This window comes from Sorex araneus, chromosome 2, assembly GCF_027595985.1.
Source record: "Sorex araneus isolate mSorAra2 chromosome 2, mSorAra2.pri, whole genome shotgun sequence".
In the NCBI taxonomy this organism is placed as follows: Eukaryota; Metazoa; Chordata; class Mammalia; order Eulipotyphla; family Soricidae; genus Sorex; species Sorex araneus.
The window spans coordinates 137,763,352-137,785,921 of NC_073303.1; the positions used below are offsets into that span (position 1 = coordinate 137,763,352).

General features: G+C 38.1%; 1 protein-coding gene across 2 annotated transcripts in view; it reads left to right on the forward strand.

Annotated features, from left to right (window-relative positions):
* The window catches only part of IQCB1 (IQ motif containing B1), a 67,519-nt gene extending 45,384 nt beyond the window's left edge, over window positions 1–22,135 (forward strand). Inside the window, exons 10-14 of one of the 2 annotated variants that reach the window (XM_055129259.1) lie at window positions 5,909–6,051; window positions 8,522–8,670; window positions 10,735–10,866; window positions 19,310–19,466; window positions 21,462–22,134. In XM_055129259.1, coding sequence (XP_054985234.1) covers window positions 5,909–6,051; window positions 8,522–8,670; window positions 10,735–10,866; window positions 19,310–19,466; window positions 21,462–21,691 — 811 coding nt within the window. In that variant the 3' untranslated portion in view covers window positions 21,692–22,134. Of the gene's footprint in view, window positions 1–5,908; window positions 6,052–8,521; window positions 8,671–10,734; window positions 10,867–19,309; window positions 19,467–21,461 lie in introns of both variants that reach the window. The other variant, XM_055129260.1, reaches the window with a different exon arrangement.
* The last annotated feature ends 435 nt before the right edge of the window (window positions 22,136–22,570 follow it).

Here is a 22,570-nt window from a genome sequence, read left to right on the forward strand (position 1 = left end):
ACATTGTTTAAAGTTTCCTTCATGCAAAACTTTAAGAGATATTAATACTTTTATTCAAGTATTCAACTTTATTTTTTGCCTTGGTCCAAGACACTTAAGTCATTATTTGTTTTAAGTTCATTATCTCCATAGTCTTACAGAATTATAGAATATAACTCCCACAAAGTATGCCATAAGTGCCACATTAAGAGCAGTTTCAGACCAGTAGCTCTGGAAAAATAGTTACTAATATACTGGGCTGAGTATTGATGGTAGCAAAAAATTTAAAAACGACAATAATTTTTTTACATGCACCAAGTACCAGAGGCCATGTTAGATAAAGAGAGCAAACAATGAACTTAAAACAAGTTGCTCCACCTCTCTGTTTCAAATTTTCCATTGATGAATTATTCTCTATACCTCACACAATTAAAATAATTTTTATTTCCAAGCATATTACCTGACACTTGGAAAGTAATAGGGTGAAAAAAATGCATGTGACACTATTTTTTTGCTCTTGAAGATTTACAAGCTACAAACCTATTATGTATCTAATAATCATGCGAGACAAGAATAATTCTTTTCCAGCATTGCTCAGTTTATTGCTTCTCTTACAAGATTTTTTTCAGAGCAGTTCTTTGATAAAAATTTGGGAAATGATGACTACTTTGAGATGAATGCTTTGAGAATCTTCTGTTCAAAAGTGAGATTTTCTTGGTATAGTTTGATTTCTTCTGTATTGTAGTTAGTGGTTGTTATTTATGGAGTCTAAGACACAGATGAGACTCATCTGTTGTCTTACTTAAAGGTGCCCCTGTATACCAAAGGTTCAGATCTTCAGTGTTTGGCACAATAGTTTGTCAAATTTACCAGTTTGCTTTTTCTTGCAGTATTAAATGCTTTAGAGTATCCCAGGACTACACGTTTCCACTTCCAAAGTATATTTATGAAATCTTATTAATATTCTCCTGTTTTAAAATAGAAATTTCATTTTTTATAGTAAAAAGAGACAAATTATAAACATTTCTGTTAAAAAAGAGAATCTTAGAGGCTAGAGGGAGACATCGTATAGCCAGAAGGGACCTTGCCTTTTATTCAATCTCTGACATCCCATATGGTCCACTGAACATCACAGGAATGATTTCTGAGTGCAAAACCAGAAGTAACCTCTAAGCATCACCAGGTGTGGCTCCAAAATCCCAACCCTTTCCTACCTCACCCTTGCCTCCCCAAAAGATAGAAACTTTACTGGGAAAATATACTTCAAAGAATTTAAATACATCTTTTGCTTATGGGAGTCCTAGGCTCAGTCCCCAGCACCACATGGTCCCTCAGGCAAGGCCATGAGTGACTCCCAAGGTTCAAGTAACAGTCTCCAGCACATTAGGTGTACCCATGCCCCCCAAAATATAAAAATAATAATCTCTAAAAGAGAAGATGTGCAACTAAAATTAATTATAATTAATTTGTTTCCATTATTTTTATTTCACACTTGTAAGACACTCGTGTAGTTTAGCCTTTAGATTTTCAAACTTTTAATTTCAAGTTTGCTACAGTCTTCAGCACTTTTTCACATCTGTTAGTTGCAGCAATTCATGCAAATTTTCCTTGCTTCTCATGGGGAAGGACTATTTCTGTCTCTTTGTGGTCAGATCCTCCTCCAGTGTATTTTGTTGTCAGTTTGTGTTTTGGAGGGTTTGTGTGTGTGTGTGGGGGAGAGCTTCCTTTTTCTTTTGTTTTTGTGAGGATTTTTTGGCTTCAGCCTGAACCAGTATACCTGGGATTTGTGTTAATTTGGCATCTCTGCTGAGATTAGTTGTGTAGGAATGGAGTAGAACTGTTGACCTTGCAGTGGCTGCCAGGGCTTTGTCAGGATGGGGACTCTGCCTGCCCCCTCCCAAGTGCACTTTAAGAGTTTTCAACCAGGAGACTGGGGTACCCATGAATTTAAGTCTTAGCTTGGATCTCCTCAGTGATTTAGTTGTGAACCTGAACATAGCACACCTTATTTAAAAGAAACCGCACATGATCAGTAAATGAAAGGACAGGCACTTGGATTTATATAGCATACTAAAAAAAATTTACACAGAAGTGACAAGTAAAAAGTTAAGGCAAGTTAGACTTTTGAGGAATACAAATTGTAAAATGGTAGATCTATTGTGAAAATGAAGGAAAGATGGGGTTGTTTAGCCAAATTCATCTTGACACCATCTTTATATCATTATCACCATAGAATTTAAAGAAGGTATTTCTGGCAGCCCTAATTTCTAAATACTGTTTCAGATCAGATGATCTGGAAAGGCCTTCTTTCTGCAAATCTGTTGATTCATGTACCTTCACCTCAAGATAATCTTATCAAAATGGTATAGTCTGCTACTCTTCAACTTCCTCTTCAAATTGAATCTCTTGTTTGTTGAGGTGAGGAACAGTTCTAGTCAGTTTGAAATCATTTAGATAAATGTTTGTAGAGCTCAGGTACAGTAAACTGCTTTCCCTTGCCTAAGAAATTGCATGGACTCATACTTTGTAAATAACAGAAATTTCTGAAGAAATCTTAACCTCTTAATAGCAGATAGTTTGAATAGGTTGATCTGTTCTTTGTTGATTGGTAAGTTCATTTACAGAAATGCAGTATTGTCAGATGGTCAAATGTTAATTCTTATCAAGAAATCAGTTGAGTAAGTAATCTTTTAATTTTTTTTTGTTTGTGGATTTTTTCCTGTTCCTGGTGAGACAGTGTATTCTTGTGTGCTCAGTGAGATTTCTCCTGGTGGTGCCTAGGGGACCATGCAATTCCAAATATAAAACCTGGGTCTCCCACATGCAAAGCATGTGCACTGGCTCTGAACTGTCTCCCCCTTCCTAATCTTTTTTCCCTCTGCTAACTTTTGAAATTTTTTAAATGATTTATAGAAACTCATATTCAGAAATCAACTAAAATGTTACTGGAGAGAAAATAAAATCTATATTCACATTAATTATTAAGTGTTTTTAAATATGAAATTAAGCCATATAAATCCAGACACATAAGTGTGCTTATAGTCATTATTTCAGTCACTAAAGGCCATTTTTTACTCTTTGTTTATATTTTACTTCTGCCTTCAAGCTCTGAAGTTGAATTCAGTTTTTTTTTAATTAAATCACCATGAGATATTTATAAAGCTTTCATGATTGATTTTCAACAATGATCAAACACTCATCCCTCCACCAGTGCACATTTTCTACCACCAATGTCCCCAGTATCCCTCCTCCCATCCCAACCCTCATCCTGCCTCTATGGCAGACAATTTCCCCCATGTTCTCTCTACTTTTGGGCATTATAGTTTGCAATACAGATACTGAGAGGCTACCACTTTTGGTTCTTTATTTACTTGCAGCACACATCTCCCATCCTAAATGATCCCTCCAACCATCATTGACTTAGTGATCCCTTCTCTGTTCAGTTTTACCATATTTCTTAGCCTGTCTGACTAGACTCTTTGTCTAAACTGAGTTTTTTTAGATACTAAATGTCCTAGCAGTGCAGTTCTAGTAATCATTTTAATACCATTTTTAACTATTTTCCGTTTTTAATTATTATTTAATATTTAATTCTTCGGTATTTAATTATTAAATAATTCTAATTAATTGTTTAATTTTTTTTGGACTGGAGCAGTAGCACAGCAGGTAGAGCATTTGCCTTGCACATGGCTGACCTGGGTTTGATTCCTCTGTCCCTCTCGAAGAGCCCAGCAAGCTACCGAGAGTATCCCTCCTGCACTGCAGAGCCTGGCAAGCTACCCATGGCATTTTCAATATGCCAAAATCAGTAACAAGTCTCACAATGGAGACATTACTGGTGCCCGTTCAAGCAAAGCGATGAACAACTGGACCACAGTGCTGCAGTGCTACAGTTTAATTTTTTACTATTTTTAATTTTAGTGATGTTTCTAATAATAGTAAAAATACTGACTGTGATATAATCTGTAATAAGATAGATGATAGAAAAAGGGTTGTTTATTGTTGTTGTTTTGTTGATAATGTATCTAAAGGGAGAATCTCTTTAGGGCCTGTTCTTTTTTACCCTCCTTAAGTAGGTTAAGTAGTAGTCTCCTTTTCTACAAGCTCTATAGCCTATAAGTTTTGGGGGATAAGTTCTGTAGGAGGTGCAAGTTATCATAGCCATTTCGTCAGAGGGGTAAAGGCCTTTACTTGATTTCCAGCTCTGAAGGGAAAATAAGAGCACTTAGTAGTTTATTCTTTGTCCTCTCTAGAACCTATTTTTTTAGGGCACATGCACTTGAGGTTTTTTTTTTTCCCTTTTTTAATAGAGTTAAAAAAGCCAATAGGTACATAAGAAAAAATGTTCATTTTTACCAGTTATCTGGGAAATGAAAATGACCTCATAGCAGTGAGAATCGCCTATATCAAAAATAGACCAGAGGGCTGGAGCAATAGCACAGCGGGTAGGGCGTTTGCCTTGCACGTGGCCGACCCGGGTTCGATTCCCAGCATCCCATATGGTCCCCTGAGCACTGCCAGGGGTAATTCCTGAGTGCAAAGCCAGGAGTAACCCCTGTGCATTGCTGGGTGTGACCCAAAAAGCAAAAAAAAAAAAAAAAATAGACCAGAAACAACAAATGCTGGTAGTGATATAGAGGAAAATAATTTCCTCCACTGTCAGAGTAAAAGTAAACTGGCTCAACCTTATAGAGAACATTTATATATAAAATTTCAAAGTAAAATTTTGAAATTTTATTTTAAAATTTCAAAAATTTTAAAATAAAACTCACATAGGCCGAAGAGATAGTACAGCCGTCAAGGCCTTGCCTTGCATGTGGTTGACCCAGGTCCAGTCCCCAGCATCACAAGGAGTGATCTCTGAGCACAGAGCCAGGCTTAAGCCCTGAGCAAAGCCAGGTGTGACCCAAAAACAAACAAAAATCATATATATATATATATATATATATATATATATGTATGTATGTATATTCCTATATATCTCTCTCAACACTAACTCAGATATGTGCACACCTGTGTTTATTGCAGCATTCTTTATAATAGCCAAGAATTGGTTTGATTTTTTTTTTGGAGGGGTGGGGTTGCTGGGGCCACACCGGGCTGTGCTCAGAACTTACTCCTGACTCTCAGCTCAGGGATTACTTTGGATAGGCACTATACCGGTACATTGTATTTTCTCTCCAGCCCTAATAGTCAATATCTGGAAACAATTGATTGAGTGCCCAAAATTTACATGACATGATAAAGAAGTTGTGTTGTGTGTGTATATATACATGCAATACAAATTATATTTATAGTGATAAATGCATTCAGTTGTCTTCTCCTATTCTCTTTGTTTTCATTTTCTATAACTGAAAACTTTTGTGTTTATCTACTGTGGACTAATATTAGTTTAGTTATATTTTTATAAATTAATTTTTGCTGTTAATTGATTTGCAAGATTATGGAATATCATGGGCTTAACTTCATTTCTCTATATATTTTCTTTGACATTGTTTAGATATAATTCCCTTGTTATAAAATATTATTTGAAACTTTTTTCATTATTATGAGTTCATAGAATTCCACTCAGTGAATAAAACAGTATTTATTCAAATTCTGATTGTGGCAAATATGGCGTTTTCAACTTTTTACTGTTGTTATGGAGTAAGTACATCCTTGAACATAAATCTTTTATATATATATCGAATTATGGCCTTAGGAAATTTATTAGATATGGAATTAGTTAACATTTTGACAGACTTTAGGTGTATATATCCAGATATTTTTCAAAAATGGTTATGTACAGAACAACTGGAAAGCTTACTTTATAGTTTTATGTGTCTGTATTTATATTATAACTAATAAGGTTAAGCATTATTTTCATAAATTTTTGAGTAGTTATGTGATTTATAAAAATGAATGTAAGGCTGTAGTATTTCTATCACAGATTTAAACGAACAAAGATGTTGCTGAAACTAAATAAGCAGAAGGAAGAAGAAGATCGCAGATTACAATTGCATCTTCAAAAGCAGAGAGCCATGAGAATTTCTCGAGAATTACGTTTGAGTATGCTCGAAATAGTTCATCCAGGTGGGTGGCAGTGTCCATTTTATAAGTAAATGAATATTTAGCGTGTATTTTGTTAAAATTTCCTACCTATTTGATTATTATTTCTAATTTGGACCTTTTTCTAGTTTTTGCTTTAACAGATAAGCCTTTTTAAATCTTTTGACTCAAAAAATTAAGTTACATGTTTTATTTTTAAGGTCTATTGATGATGACAATATTTCCACTAATTTTTCTATTTATTGCTTTCAAATAAATTAGTAAATAATTAAAATGTAGGCTTACAGATAGCTATCAGAGACATAAAAAAGAAAAAAAGAACTCCTTGAACTTAAAGAGTTGGAATATTGCTAGGTCCTCCATGAGAATAATTTTTTCAGACCTCAGTACAAACCTTGTCATTTTTTGATACCTTTTATACACTAAACTAATGCTAGAGTCTAGAGAGTTAGTATAGAGATTAAGACGCTTGCCTTGCCTGGCAATGCATATTGTCCCCTTGACATGGCAGTATCACTGCCATAAGTAAGCCTTGAACACTTTCAGATGTGACCCCAAACCAAAAACAGTATTTTTTAAAACTGATATTTTTATATATATTAAAATATAACTATATTTATACTAGAGGTATATTTATATTAATATACATATAACATCATATGTGATATTCATACAGGTTTTCTATAAACTGATTAATATTAATACTTAGTAATATGGTCTGGAAAATGCAAATGGCTTCATGGGTTTTTTCATTCCCCCCAATTCCCATTAATCTTCCACTAGATTTTTTTCAATCTTCCTTTCTCTCAAATATAGATGTTTCCATCCTAACCCCTATTATTCTCAGTCACTTTCTTTTTTTTTTTTCCCTTTTTGGATCACACCCAGCAATGCACAGGGGTCACTCCTGGCTCTGCACACAGCAATTACCCCTGGCGGTGCTCAGGGGACCATATGGGATGCTAGGAATCAAACCCGTGTCGGCTGCGTGCAAGGCAAACACCCTACCTGCTGTGCTATCACTCCAGCCCCCTCATAGTCACTTTCTTTTTTTTTTTTTTGGATCACACCCGGCAATGCACAGGGGTTACTCCTGGCTCTGCGCTCAGGAATTACTCCTGATGGTGCTCAGGGGACCATATGGAATGCTGGGAATCGAACCCAGGTTGGCCGCATGCAAGGCAAATGTCCTACGCAGTGTGCTATTGCTCCAGCCCTTCATAGTCACTTTCTTGACTACTATCCATAACTATAGCTTTAACTACTTACAGAATAGGTCAGTACTTTTAAATATTGCCTGCATCCTAACCCTTTTTTCCTAATCACAACACTAGTACTGCTCAGTAGGACTCTGTATGCAATGAAATGTTCCATATTTTCACTATGTAATATGGTTGCCACTGACAAATAGCTATTGTGTACTTAAAATATGGCTAGTATACAAATAAGGACCAAAATTTTTTTTTTCACTTTAGGCATTTTTGGTTATTGTTGAACAGTACAGTTCTGTCTGTATTAGCTGCCTTTTGGTTAGTGTTATTCAGCTATCCTTAAATAGCTCCCAAATCAGTCATTGTTTTCCCCTATAATCCTCTATCCCCTATCTAGTTACTGACCTACAGTCTACCTATTTCCCCATTAATGATGCACCTTTCCTTTGTCCACCTCCACCAACTCCCAGAAAGGACCATTATCATCTATAGAATTGACAACTGACACGAAAATTTGAAATCACATAGATAACAAACACATTTTGTGTTGTTGTTATTTTTCTGTTTTGGGGGAATCACATCTTACTGTACTCAGGGCTTACTCCTGACTCAGTGCTCAGGTGCTTGGAGGATGACAGGTGATGTCAGTCACCGAAACCAGGTTTATTGCATTCAAGGCAAGTGCTTTACCCCCTATACTCTTTCCAGCCCCAAACACATTTATCCATTCTCTCTGGTGCTTCTGAGCAACTTCCTAATCATGTATTTGTACTGTAGTTTCTCTTCAGATCACATAAATTTTTTATCAGTCATGTATTTGACTTCTCTGTCCCTCTCGGAGAGCCTGGCAAGCTACTGAGAATATCTCGCCTGCACGACAGATCCTGGCAAGCTACCCGTGGCATATTCGATATGTCAAAAACAGTAACAAGTCTCACAATGGAGATGTTACTGGTGCCCGCTTGAGCAAATCAATGAACAACAGGACAACAGTGCTACAGTGCTATGTATTTGTGACTATTTTTTCTAAATTTTCTTGCTATCAGATATCCAGCCCTTACTGTTCTGTTACAAAAAAAAAACTATTTAAGACTTTAAGTTGCATTATCTGAAAAATATTTTGGAGCTTTATTTTGAAATCTAAGAATCATTGTTGAAATAATGGAAATAGTTATTGAAAAAATATGAAAATACTACAAGACTGTTACTGTGATTGACCTGAATCCAGAATTTGAGGAAGACTATTAGTAAATATGTTTTAATAGTGTCTATTACCTTTTTAGGTCAGGTGGAAAAACATAATCGAGAAATAGAAGAAAAATCAGCATTGATTATCCAGAAACATTGGCGGGGGTACAGGGAAAGGAAAAATTTTCATCAACAGAAGCAGTCTCTCACGGAGTATAAAGCAGCTGTCACACTTCAGAGAGCAGTTGAGTGACAAAAAGAATGCAGAGCTAGAAGGCAGAACATGGGTTCACACATGACTTTGTTAGTCACCTGCTGTAGATTACTGATTAAGCCACCTTGTTTTTCTGTCTTGGTTTCTTCTCCAAAATAAGAAATTCCTAGCCACTGTCCCAAACTGATTTAGGTATTCCATTCTTGTACTTCCATAGACTCTTTGTGTCATTTATCATAATACAGTGTTTTGGTTTTCTTTTTAGGGTCAGAGAGATAGTGCAGTGGGTACAGCATTAACTATACCCACAGCTGACCTAAATTCAATCTCCAGCACTATCTGTGGTCCCCTGAGCATGACGAGAAGTGATACCTAAACACAGAGTCAAGTGTAAGCCCTAAGTATAGCCAGTGTGACCCAAAAACCAAAAAATAAGTCTTTCTTCTTTTTTTGGCTGGGAATTCCTCAAGGATAAGAAACTAAGTCTTAATTATTACCAACTCTGACATGTGCATTATAAATAAATGTATGTTCTTTTTTGCTATGTTATGTGAATTAGATGACCTAATTTATGGAATAGTATTGTGTAATTACAAGGATCAGTGCAAGTTCAGCTTAAATTAGCAGAAAGTAAACAGACAGCCTCTTGCCTTGCACACAGTCAATCTAAATTCAATCAATCCCTGGGACCCCATATTGTTCCCCAAGCATCTCCAGGAGTGATCCCTGAGCATAGAGCCAAGAGTGAGCACCACCAGATGTGACCACAAAATATAATACTAATAATATTAATAATAATAATAATAAATATACTGGCAACCCCCCAATGGTGCTCAGGAAGACCTGGAGCCATTTGAAGTTATGCTTTGCTTGATACCTCTGAGGCTAGGAACCAGTGTTACAGTTTGATTGTGTTTATACTTATAAGGAAGTTCTTTAATTTGATGTAGGGGAGAGGAGAGTACCGTCTTTACTTATCTGCCTTCTTGCCATAATTCCCTGCTTTCTCAAACTAAACAATGCTGCAGGATTTTCTTCTCTTGCTTTCTCATCTCTTAAGAAGCTCATATGGAAGGTGATGTTACTCTTTATCTTCTAGAGCAGCATATCTCAAGAATATTCCTAGGATTTATTCCAAGGATATTCCAACAGAATATTCCAAAGAATCTACACTTGAAAGTTATGTGAGAGGCCAGGGCATGAGACAAGGAGGCCCACAGTAGGAGAGGGGATACAGGACGGTATTCCTGGCTCTTTGCTCAAGGGTCATTTCTCGGTGTTGATGGGGTGGGGTGATGGGGGGCTAGTATGCAGTGTCAGATGAAACAGGGGTCTGTCACATGTAAGGAAAGCACTTTACCCCTTGCACTTTCCTCTTCGTCCGTGAAAAACAATTATTAGCTCAGACCATATGGAAATGGGCAGCAGATTGGATTTTGCCTCTGGACCATAATTTTCAAATCCTTTACTTAAATTATTATTGATCAAAATAAAAACTGCAGAGGAGGTAGGAAAACAAAGAGGTGAAGGAAAACCGGGTAAGATAAGTTTTCTCTCAAAATTTTGCTTGCTTTCTTGAGTTATCTCAAGGTTTGTTTCATCTGGAGTTAAGTGCTTAAAGAGCTTACAGAGGAAGATTCAGTATTTTTTTGTCAGCAGCCCCATTATAATTTTACATTTTCTTATTTACTGATTTTTTTCTTGCATACTATCTCTTCAGTATACATATTCCTATAAGCTAAGTACAGCTGGTGTCTCTTTTCCATAGCCAAAACCTTTCATCATAAAAATTTGGTCACTTACATGGAATCCTATAGTTTATTAAGAATTGAGACTTTAAAACTAATGCCTATTTTCTCTTTATTGGTTACCCTTCAGATAGTACTACTCATATGCTTAAAAGACAATAAAGCACTGGAGAAGAATATATTTTGAAAATTGTCTTCTCTCTCCATCACAGTTATATTACTCTCTTCTTGTACACTCATTTAAGAATTATTGCAGTGTAATCACTACTATATGTCATTGGAAGAAAGCAGTTCTATTAATTAGGAAAGAAAAGTTAGATACCATTTGTTTGTTTTTTTCCCCCAGGCTCTTAAATTCCTAGCAAAACGTCGTCAGAAAAACAAACTGTTTGCTCTTTGGCAAGGACTTCCAGAACTCACCGATGCACGCAGAGTTGAATTGAAGCAACAAGTGGATGACTATATGAAAAAGCATCCAGTATGTAGACGTTTTTGTCATTATTCAAGTAATTAATGCTCATCAGAAAATCAGTGTCTTTCTTGTATATGTGTGTATGTTACTGGTATAAGGTAAAACAGTTCCTTCACTGTAAAGTTAATGGCTTTAGAGTCATCTCTTAATTATTACACAAAGGTATAAGAAATAATGAAAAAGACTTTGCTTCATATTAGTTCTTTTCGTAATATATCAGCAAAACTTGGTCATTGCATTTTTTGCAAACATGAAACTTACTATTTTGAATCTTTCGTAAACAGTATATGTAGCTTCCAATCAGTAATTATTATTATCCTATATCTATACTTAAATGTATAATACATATGAAAACTGAAATCCACTAGGCTATTAATGAAATTCAGGAGCTAATAATATAAAGCATTTAACTTTCCCCCTTACAACTTGATTATTGAAAAGAGCTTGTACCTCTCTCCCAACAGAAGTGTTGATATCTTTTAATTTTTATTACCATGACTTTGTAGATCATTGTTCTTTCCATTTATTTACCTTATAAAGTAATTGACCTTACACCTTTTATTTTTAAAGATTAGTAATATTTGAAGCCAATTTTCCATTGCAGAAAGCCACTCATTTCAAAGTGACGCTCATTGGGCCCGGAGTGATAGTACAGCGGGTAGGACCTTGCACAAGGACTTTGCACACCTTGCATGCAGCCTACCCGGGTTCAATTCCTGTCATCCCATGTGGTCTCCCCAGCACTGCCAAGAGTAATTCCTGAGCACAGAGCCAGGAGTAACCCCTGAGCATCACCGGGTGTGACCCAAAAAGCAAAAAAAAAAAAAAAAGTAATGCTCATCTCAGTTATGTAAGCTGTATATCTACTGATCATTAATGTTTCTCCTGTATGTCCTCTGTTCTCTAATGTTCCTGGAAAAGTTGGTATTTTATGTTTCAGCCCATCAGAATTACTATTTTCCTCATTTGAACCAACCACCCATATTATTTTATACTTTTCATATTTGTTTTACTTAAGTTGTTTTTGTCTTGGTTTATTTCCTCACCCTCTCTTTTCTTCTCTAGATCACATAAATATACAGAATTTTAAAGTATGAAAATTCTAGGTGGATAATATTTTAGGTAATCAAATTATTCACCTTTTTATTCTTCCAGAACTCCCAAAGTACAGAAATTAATGCAAAAACAAAATTATAAATGAAAATCAGAATATTAATTCATGGTAGGGGAAAATGTATCTGTTAAAGCACTACAACAGAACATTGTTAAGAGAGGAATTGAACAGCTGAACTCCTAAGAGTCATAAGTAAGAGTCTCATATCATTAACCTGATTTCAGGGAAACACACTAAAATCTAGCACTAGGCAGCACTCTAGCACCATCCCAAGTTACAAGTCATCAGGCTCACACTGTTGGACCAAGTAATGCTGGAGTGGCCCCTCCAGATTCAAACAATACAAATGCTACTATGACAGCATTCAACTCTACATAAAATAAGAACACTGGAAAAAGAAAACTTATGACTTTCCTTGTCATTTCGATCTTTATAAATATAAGTTGACCCTATAAATCAAAATCATCAGATATTTATTAGTATACACCAACTGCTATATACTGGATAGCTCCCCCCAAAAAAGGTAGCTGATGGGCTGGAGAGTAGTACAGTGGGTAAGGCTCTTGCCTTCCATTGGGTTCCATAGGTGGTAGACCTGGGTTCGATTCCTGATACCCCAAATAGTCCCCCAAGTCCACCAGGAATGATCCTTGAGCACAGAACCAAAAGTAAGCCCTGGACACCACTGGATGTGGAAAAAAAAAATGTTTTAAAAGACAGCTGAAATTGTAGTTACAAATCCTCATAGGGAATGCCAGAGAGATGGTAAGCAGGTAGTGCATTTGTCTTGCGTCCAGCTGACCCCAGTTCAGTTTTTAGCACTGCATGTGATCCTCCAAGCCCCACCAGGAGTAATCCCTGAAAGGTGAGCTAGGAGTAAGCTCTGAACACAGGTATGACTGAAAAATATTTTTTTTTATTTATAATTTCTATAGGTAAAACCTGAGGTCTAAATTGCTTTGAATTTGTGGATTAAAGAGGAGGAAAAGTAGTCCCTAAAATTGAAGAGAAGGAAATACTTTCCAGCTCATTTAATAAGACCAGCATTGCTCTGACACCAAAGCCAGAGATACTTCCTCTTTTTTTTGCTTTTATTTTTTATTTTATTTTATAAGGTAGTGTACAGTATTTGATTACATTTAATATTCAAATGGACTGGAGCAATAGCGCAGCAGGTAGGGCATTTGCCTTGCATGCAGCCAACCAGGGTTCAATTCCTCTGCCCCCTCAGAGATCCTGGTAAGCTACTGAGAGGATCTTGCCCGCACGGCAGAGCCTGGCAAGCTCCTCGTGGCATACTCGATATGCCAGAAACAGCAATAACAAGTCTCACACTGGAGACATTACTGGTGTCCACTCAAGCAAATCAATGAGCAACAGGATGACAGTGACAGTGACAATATTCAAACACCGGTCCCACCACCATTAACCTTCCCCCCACCATATTTAGGTTGTTTTCATCCCAAGCCCCAAGCCCTGTCCCAAAGCACAACCGAAATAATATATTTTATATTGTCTTATGAAAAACCACTGAAAATGCTACAAAAAAATATCCATAAAGGACACAGTGTGAAGACTGTTCTGTTTTGTCAGGGGCAATTAAGACTTTCTTTAAGATATCACTAACATGTTGTTAAAGGTTGATTGGTATGAGCTTTCTTTTATATATCTGAAAAAGTTCAACACGAACTTGGCCATGAGCATTGGTTCATTCGAATGCCTAACAACTCAAATTGGATGATTACACTTGAATAGATGTGGCTTACTGCTGGCATTTTCTATCTTCATCGTCTATGCACCAATATCCAACTACGATGAAGAAGAAATTAGTAAGTTCTACATGGAGCTAGAGAAGTTCTATAAAGACGACCACACCTTCTACAAGATCATTGTTGGTGATTTTAATGCCAAGATAGGACTGAGAAGGTCGCCCGAAGAACTCCACATTGGGTCCCATGGCTTAGAATGGAACAAACAGGGTGAGAGACTTTCTGAGTTCATCATGTCGACCAAGACCACCCATGGTAACTCACAGTTCCAGAAGGCCAAGTCTAAACACTGGACATGGGAAGATGCCGTCATTGACAACATAAATGAGGAATATAATCAACTGGTTCAGCACCTCCATGACTGCGCAGAATGCCAAGAGTGGGAAAGCCACAAACAGACGCCTGTCCTTGGAAACTCTCGAGCTCATTTGCCAACATAGTTTGACATAAGCCTCAGGCAACCACAAACTAATGTCCATGCTCGCAAAGGTGTGCAGAGAAGCAATAAGGGAAGACCTCAAAGAGAATAGCAGTGTTCGCCAATGTAGCAGAAGCTGGGAAAAGTATTTGCAATGCTCGCCTGTCCTACGCCAACTACAAGATCAAGATGACTGCCCTCTGACATCCTGATGAATCTATCACATCCTCCAGAAGGGCAATGGAGAGGATTATTCATGACTTCTACTAGGATCACTTTGACAGCCACATCCACCTACCCATATACCAAATTCCGCAGGATGGATATGTCGTTCCCAACATCCTCCCTTATGAAATCCGACACAGCATTTTGTCGGGAAAGTCGAGTACAGCACCCTGTCTAGACAAGGTCAGACCCGAACACCTGAAGAATCTGCCGCCAATACTTGTTGATACACAAGCTCGGCTCTTCACACGCTACCTGTCTGAATGCAAGGTTCCATCCCAATGGAAAACCAGCAGCACCATTCTGTTGTACAAGAAGGGAGACATCCACAACATTGGCAACTATCGCCCAGTCTGCCTATTATCCACCATCTACAAGTTGTTCACTCGAGTCATACTGAATAGAATATGCAGAACACCAAATGAAGGACAACCATGTGAGCAAGCCAGGTTCCAAAAAGGACTCAGCACTATCGACCATATCCACACAGTGACCAACTCATTGAAGTTTCATGATAGTTCAAGATGCCGCTCTGTCTAACGTTTATCGATTTAAAGAAGGCCTTTGATTCTGCTGAGAGTGAAGCAGTCATCAAAGCCCTAGCCAAACAGGGCATTGATGTGGAAATTGTTGAATCCAAAACTAAATCCATACTTATGTGTAAAAAATACAGACACGCGTGTGGAAGGGTGATGTGTGTTGACGGGTTCTCAGGGTGGTTCTCTCTCTCTTCCCCCCTCTCTCTCACCGTTCATGTTCGGTGCTCTTGAGCCGCTGTGTATGAGCCGGATCGGGATGGCTGTTGGTGGTGGGCAGGCGAAGGAAGAATGAGGACCAAGCTGCTTGCTGATTAGTTGTTGTTTATCCAATCTCTCATCTCTCCCATTTCACACACTCTTCCTCACCCCTCATTCCTAGATCCAGGTCCTCAGATTCTGATTCTGACTCTCTCTGACTTTCTGGATTCCTTCTTCCCTTTCTCTGCTTCTTCTGTTCTCTGCTTCTTCCCTGGATCCTGACTCTGACCCCCTGGATTCTGACTCTGCCTCTTGCTCTGACAACTCCCTGACTCTTTTTCTGCCTTCTTTGGCTAGCTCTCCTCTCCCTACCTCCTCCTCTGTGCTCTGCTTATGTATATGCCGCTATGCTCTCTTCTATCTGTCTCTCTATCTCTGACACTGTCTGTAGCCTCTCCTCTGGTCTCTTCCATTCTCTGTCTCTGCCATCTCTTCTCTGGTCTCTTCCGATCTCGGATCTCACTCACCGTATATAGTAATCACATAGGGTGTTGATACAAAGGTTAGTTTGAACATTAACAAATCATCAAAGAGAGGTAAGACCACTCCTCTAGGAGATTAACTCAGGATAAAATCTCATCTAAACAGATTACTCCAGATTACTAGGAGATCCACTTAAGGGCAGGATCCCCATCCAGGGTGTGTCACTTTCTTCTTTCCTCAGCTAGTAATCCACTTAAATAGTTATAGTAAATTTACTTCTAATATTTCTAGCAACGTCATTCTGTATGAGCACAGTAAGATATATCAAACTTAAAGTTTGGTTCTTCCTGAGGACATCTCGCTATATATTACAGACCACAGTCCTCAGGCCAGGTTAGTCTTCCTAATCCCAGCAGGGTCCTAATTTTGTCGTTACTTTTGGATCATGATACCATTTTTCCATGACCATGCTCTCGACTTATAGTTGAATATTGAGGCGCTTTGACCTGTCTCATTTCAATGCCAGGGTAGCTCACATCTTGCCTTGGGTCCATTCAGTCCTTCATTGGGACCCTGCTTTTGGGGTGCTAGGAACTAACTGAGTTGAGAAAGCAGATGCCCAGGTGTAAACGTTATTTGGAGTCAATCAACTCGAACTGTTGTATAAGTCTTTCAAAGCCAAAAAAGAAGACTTCAGAGAGCAGCAGGAAGCAAGCATCTTAGAAAAGTCTGGTGGCCAAGAACATCTGGATGCTCCTCCAGTAGAACTGCTCTTAGCTCAAACTGGAGACTATGTAGAATACTCAAGACATGGAACCGTCATCAAAGGGCAAGAATGGGCTGTTGCCTGCTACAAGTACGAGGAGGATGTGAAGATCCACAACCACACTCATATTTGAGGATCTTACTAGAAAGATGGCAGATGGGGATACAAGTGTTTGTCACTCCTTTTTCAAGTATTCCTACTGTACTGGAGAGACTGGGAGGGAGGTTGCTAATTCAGAGGTATATGTTCTAAATGAGACAACTGAAGAAGAACCAGTGAAAAAACCTCAAACCCAGATACAACAGGAAAAACTAAAAGAAGAGAAAAAGAAGAAGCATCAAAAGAGTAGTTCAGACAGTGGTGATGAAGAAAAGAAACACGAAAAACTGAAGAAAGTGCTGAATGCCAAGGAGATCATGTAGATCGATGAATGGAAGCGGCCATACAATAGTATGTATGAAACCCGTGAGCCCACAGAGGAAGAAATGGATGCCTACAGAATGAAATTCCAGAGGCCAGATGACCCTATGGCCTCCTTCTTTGGACAGTAGAGACTAGTCACAGACATCACCCCCAAATACACAGTGAACTCTCAAGGAAGATGAGAAATGGAAAATATCGTGTCTGCTCTTCATGCTGCCTGACTTAAATAATAAAACTTCCAGAGATTGCATAGTAAATTCATTCCTCTCCACAGTGACGATGGGCTGGAGTGATAGCACAGTGTGTGGGTCGTTTGCCTTGCACATGGCCAACCCAGGTTCGATTCCTCAGTCCCTCTCGGAGAGCTCAGCAAGCTGCCGAGAGTATCCCACCCGCACAGCAGAGCCTGTCAAGCTACCCGTGGCATATTCAATATGCCAAAAACAGTAACAACAAGTCTCACAATGAAGACATTACTGATGCCCGCCTGAGCAAATCAATGAACAACGGAATGACAATGCTACAGTGCTTTGTTTTGGTACTCCACCCAGTGTTGCTCAGGGCTAACTTCTGGCTTTGCACTTAGGATCACTCCTGACAGGGTTCTAGAACCTTATGTGGTATGGAAGATTGAACCTGGACTAGTCACGTGTAAAACAAGCAACATACCCACTATGCTATATCACTAGCCCACAAAGCATTTCTTTTTACTATGTGTGTATATTTGTGGGATTTGGGGACACACCCAACTATGCACAAGGATCATTCTGGTGGGACCTTGGAGACCATATGAGCGCCAGGAGATCAAATCTCATTTGGCCACATGCAAAGCAATTGCCCTACTATACTATCTCTCCAGCCCTGAACAAAGCATTTAAATGGAAATTTCACAAAAGAAGATATAGATGGCAAATAAACACGTAAAAAGGCACATATGACTTGAAAAAAGGAAATGGAAATTAAAAACACAAATCACACCTGTTTAGAATGACTGAAATTGAAAGATTGATCATACCAAAGATTCTTAAGCAAGTAGAGGAACTGTAATTCTGCCATACACTGTTAATGGAACGTCAGATAGTATAACCACTTTGAAAACAGCTTGGTGGTTTCTTAAAAACTAATTTTTCATTTCTCATGAATGAGCTATTTTGCTCTTACCTATGACAAAAAATGTATGTCCATATAAGCAGGTGTGCATAAATTCTCAAACAAAAAAGCCTACATATGTGCCAACAGCTGGATAATAAGTGTATATACTATGTACTAGTCAGCATTATAAAGGAGTGAATTACTGATACTGCAACATGGATGAATCTCATAGTAATTGTTCTATACAAAAGATGCCATATGAAGAATATGTACCGCCTCCTCACAAAGCTAATCTACAGTAATAGAAAGCAAGTCAGGAGTTGCTTAGGGATTTGAGGTTGGAGAGATTGGTAATAAGAGAGTTATAAAATGACAAGGAAATTTTGGGGTAATTATTCTTTTTCTTGATTACAGGGATGGTTTTTAAAGTTGGATATCTATGTATGTCAAAGTTCTTCAAATTGCAAACTTTTAATGTTTGTAGTTATTTTATGTCACTTTTAATTCAAAGTTTTATATTTTAAAAATGTATATTTAAGGGACTGGAGAAATAGTATGTTTGCTTTGTACTTAGCTGACCTGGATTCAATCCCCAGCACCCTGTATGGTCTCCAGGCTTTACCAGATCCCTGAACATAGAGCCAGGATTAAGCCCTGAGCCCTCAGGGTTTGACCCAAAAACAAAACAAAAATAGTATTTAAACTGAACCAGGGATTTTTCAGTGGCCAGGTCACAAGGGTGAAAACGTTGAAAACCAACCTAAATAATACAAAAAAAAAAATGCCTCCTCTACAACACATTGATCATTGATTCCCAAGAGACCCCCAGTCAACCATGTGCATGGCAAGAGAGCTAGTACACCTTAACCCACTGTACAATCTGCTAAACCCCCATCACCCCTCAGATTCTAGCTTTTCTTTTTTTTTTTTTTTTGCTTTTTGGGTCACACCCGGCAATGCACAGGGGTTACCTCCTGGCCTCCTGGCTTTGCACTCAGGAGTTACTCCTGGCGGTGCTCAGAGGACCATATGGGATGCTGGGAATCGAACCCGGGTCGGCCTCGTGCAAGGCAAACGCCCTACCCACTGTGCTATTGCTCCAGCCCCAGGTTCTAGCTTTTTTAAACTCTGATCACCATAATTGAATATGGAGGTTTCAAAAGCTTTGGCAACAGTAGAAACTTTTGGAGCCCATGGTGATCAGTTATTATTCAGAATCAAATACATAATGAATCAAAAAAAAAAATACATCTTTCTGTCAAAGGTGACCCATGCCACATTTCCAGGGCAAAAGTGGGAAAAGTTTAAAGTAAAGCATGGCATGTAGGGGTTCTGGAACCTTTGCTGAGTAGTTCGCTGAAACATAATTGGAAAATACAACGTTTCTGTAGTTATTATTGTCTATCCTATCTATCGCCTCAGGGCTCTCAGATGTCAGATATGACCAGCAGGGAGCTCCATTCCCAAGCTCAAGAACGCCTGCAACACTACTTTATGGGCAGGGCCCTAGAAGAAAGAGCCCAGCTGCACAGAGAGGCTCTAATGGCTCAGATCAGCACCAACATTGAACAGTTAATGAGTATGTAAACATTTCATTTTTATTTACTAAAACTAACAAACTTTGTAAAGTTTTGTGACATCCAAAATATTCACAAGGGTAACATTTGATGATCTATTAGTTTGTCTCCTGACCAGAGAATACATCTAGATAATACCGGTACACAGTATTTTCAAATGATGCAGGTCCTGTAATCTCCTCCTTGATTGCTTTCCCCAGCCTTGGTATGATTCACATCTATCAATTCAATTTTGTTATTTGTTTTTTGGGTCACACCCAGCGATGCTTAGTTACTCCTGCTCTATACTCAGAAATTACTCCTGGCTGTGCTCTGGGTACCAAATGGCATGCTGGGAATCAAACAAACCCAGGCTTGTCACGTGCAAGGCAAACACCATACACACTGTACTCTGATCTGGCCCCACAACATAATAAATGTTAAAGCTGCTGAACCTGGGGGCCAGAGCGATGGTACAATCGGACATTTGCCATGTGTGTGACCGACCCAGGTTTGATCCTCAGCATCCTATATGGTCCCCTCGAACACTGCTAGGAGTAATTAAGTGCAGAGCCAGGAGTAGCCCCTGAGCACCACTGGGTATGACCCCAAAATCCAGAAAGCCAAAAATAAGTAAATAATAAAGTTGCTGGACCCTTTTAGCCAGATTCTATTATGAATTTTCAAGAGCATATTGTCATATTTCATAATTTTTAATAAGGTGCTTTCACACACAAAAATTTATCTGTTCCTCATTTAATGAGAAACTATCCATGAAGCCAGTGTTTAACTCCACTTTTGAAATATTTTTAGTAGGGCTTGAGCAATAGCACAGCGGGTAGGGTGTTTGCCTTGCACATGACCAACCCAGGTTCGATTCCCAGTGTCTCATATAGTCCCCTGAGCACCGCCAGGACTAATTCCTGAGTGCAGAGCCAGGAGTAACCCCTGTGCATCGCCGGGTGTAACCCAACATAGCAAAAAAAAAAAAGAGAAGAAAAGAAATATTTTTAGTATATGTGGATCCGAAGGTTTTTTTATGCCATTAGTTATGAATTTTATATTTTTTAATGGATAGATGTCTACAACTGAGCTCATCTATAGAATTCTTTTTTAAATTCCTGATGGTTAATAAATAATTCTTTCAAAATTAATAAATTTTTAAAGCAGGGATTGGGAAAGAGTTGCTGTCAGCTATAGTTACAACTTTTGAATTATCACGTCATCACAGCTATAGATTTGAAGTTGGAACTGATAAGAGTGGAGATGGCAGGTTCCCAGGTTCTTCAATATTTTCAAGAGTAGCAATATTAAATAATAAAGATGCTCAGACTCACAGAAAATAGAGAAGTTTACTGGAAAGTAAGTCAAAGTAAAAGAAATTTCCCAACAGGGGAGGAAGTTAGTCTAGGAGTAAGTTAAGTGTGGCTCATTTTGTAGGATTTTTTTTGTAGGAAAACTGGGTCTTCATGTTCATTACAAAGTAAGAGAATATTCCTATTTGTTTCCTAAAGATGTCTTGTTAATTTGGGGCACATCTGTGTTGTTAAGATAAGACTAACACCTTTTAAGTACTTAGAGTCTTTCAGGTTATTTACTGGACTATGTAGCACTGTCGTCCTGTTGTTCATCTATTTGCTCGAACAGGCACCAGTAACGTCTCCATTTCAAGACTTGTTGTTACTGTTTTTGGCATGGCATATCGAATACGCCACGGGTAGCTTGCCAGGCCCTCTGGGAGGGATACTGGACTATAACCCCAGGTATTGCCTATTACCTATTGATCTTCTGTGAGTCCAAGAGCTGGGGCAGAATTGTGTTCTTGGAAAAGAGTAAACTACCATGTCTTATAGAGAGCCCAGGAATGTCTAAAATGTAGACTTAATACAAAGGGGAAACCAAAGCTTACTCTTCCAGAACCATGTCTTACCTGCTATTGCAGAGGTCCAACTCTTAGGTTTTTTTTTTCTCTTTGGTACAAAACTTTCACTCACCTGTTTGTTTTCTCTTTACTGCAGAGGCACCTAGTTTGAAAGAGGCCAAAGGGAAAGAACCTGAACTTTTCCTGAGTAGATCCAGGCCTGTGGCAGCCAAAGCAAAACAGGCCCACCTCACTACATTGAAGCATATACAAGCACCTTGGTGGAAGAAACTTGGAGAAGAAGCAGGAGATGATATCAGTGTCCCAAAAGATGAGCTTAGTGTAGAATTAGGATCATTATTCATTGGTGGAACCAAACCCCCTTAGGCAGGTACCCCAAGAAATGCATCCTGCCTCTGGCAAACTAGTAGACTAGCGCTCTCCTAACCTTTGGTTTTGAAGCTTTTCCTTCTCAAACAAGACTTACTTACTGGCAGTAAATAGAGTTATTTTCTACCTCTATCTCAATCCTTCTTCTCTTTAATCAGCATTTATATTCCTGTTCTCTGTGGCTTTTGTTATGAAATTAATCTCAGCGTGGTATTCTGTTGCTTATTTGAAATGTGGTATTTCTTTTGTTGTTTTCCAAAGCTAAGTGTTTTCTAAATAAATATTTTTTAAAAATTGTTCTGAAAAATCTTGTCAGGATTACTTCAACATTTCACTTTTGTTATTTTGATTTATTACTTGTTATTACTCTTATTAAGAAAGTGTTCTTGGCTTTTATTTAAGGTAAGGGAAAAATGGTCAATTAAAGGACACACACTGATTTCTACAAAACATTAAACTCATTTTCTATCTCATTTCTGCATTTTTAAAAAATCCTCCTAGGATGCAATGCAAGAAAAATTCCTTCAAATATAAAATCATATTATTTTATCAAATTATAAGAATTATATAGACCTCTTTCTCCCTTTTCTAGGAATCTCAGTTAAAAATCTCACAGAATCTTCTTTGCTACCTATATAATTCTGTTTTGTTTTGTGTTTTAAAATATTTTGATGAAGGAGAGGTTTGGGTCATACCCAGCTTGCTCTGGCTCTGTGCTCACTGATCACTTGTGACTTAGAGCAATTAGTATTAAGGGGACCATGAGGGATGCCAGGAATTGAACAAAGTTCAGCCTTGTGCAAGACAAGCACAATCTGTCCAGTTTTGGATCCAAGCTAGGAATTTCTGGTGTTCATATTGATATTTGTATTTTAT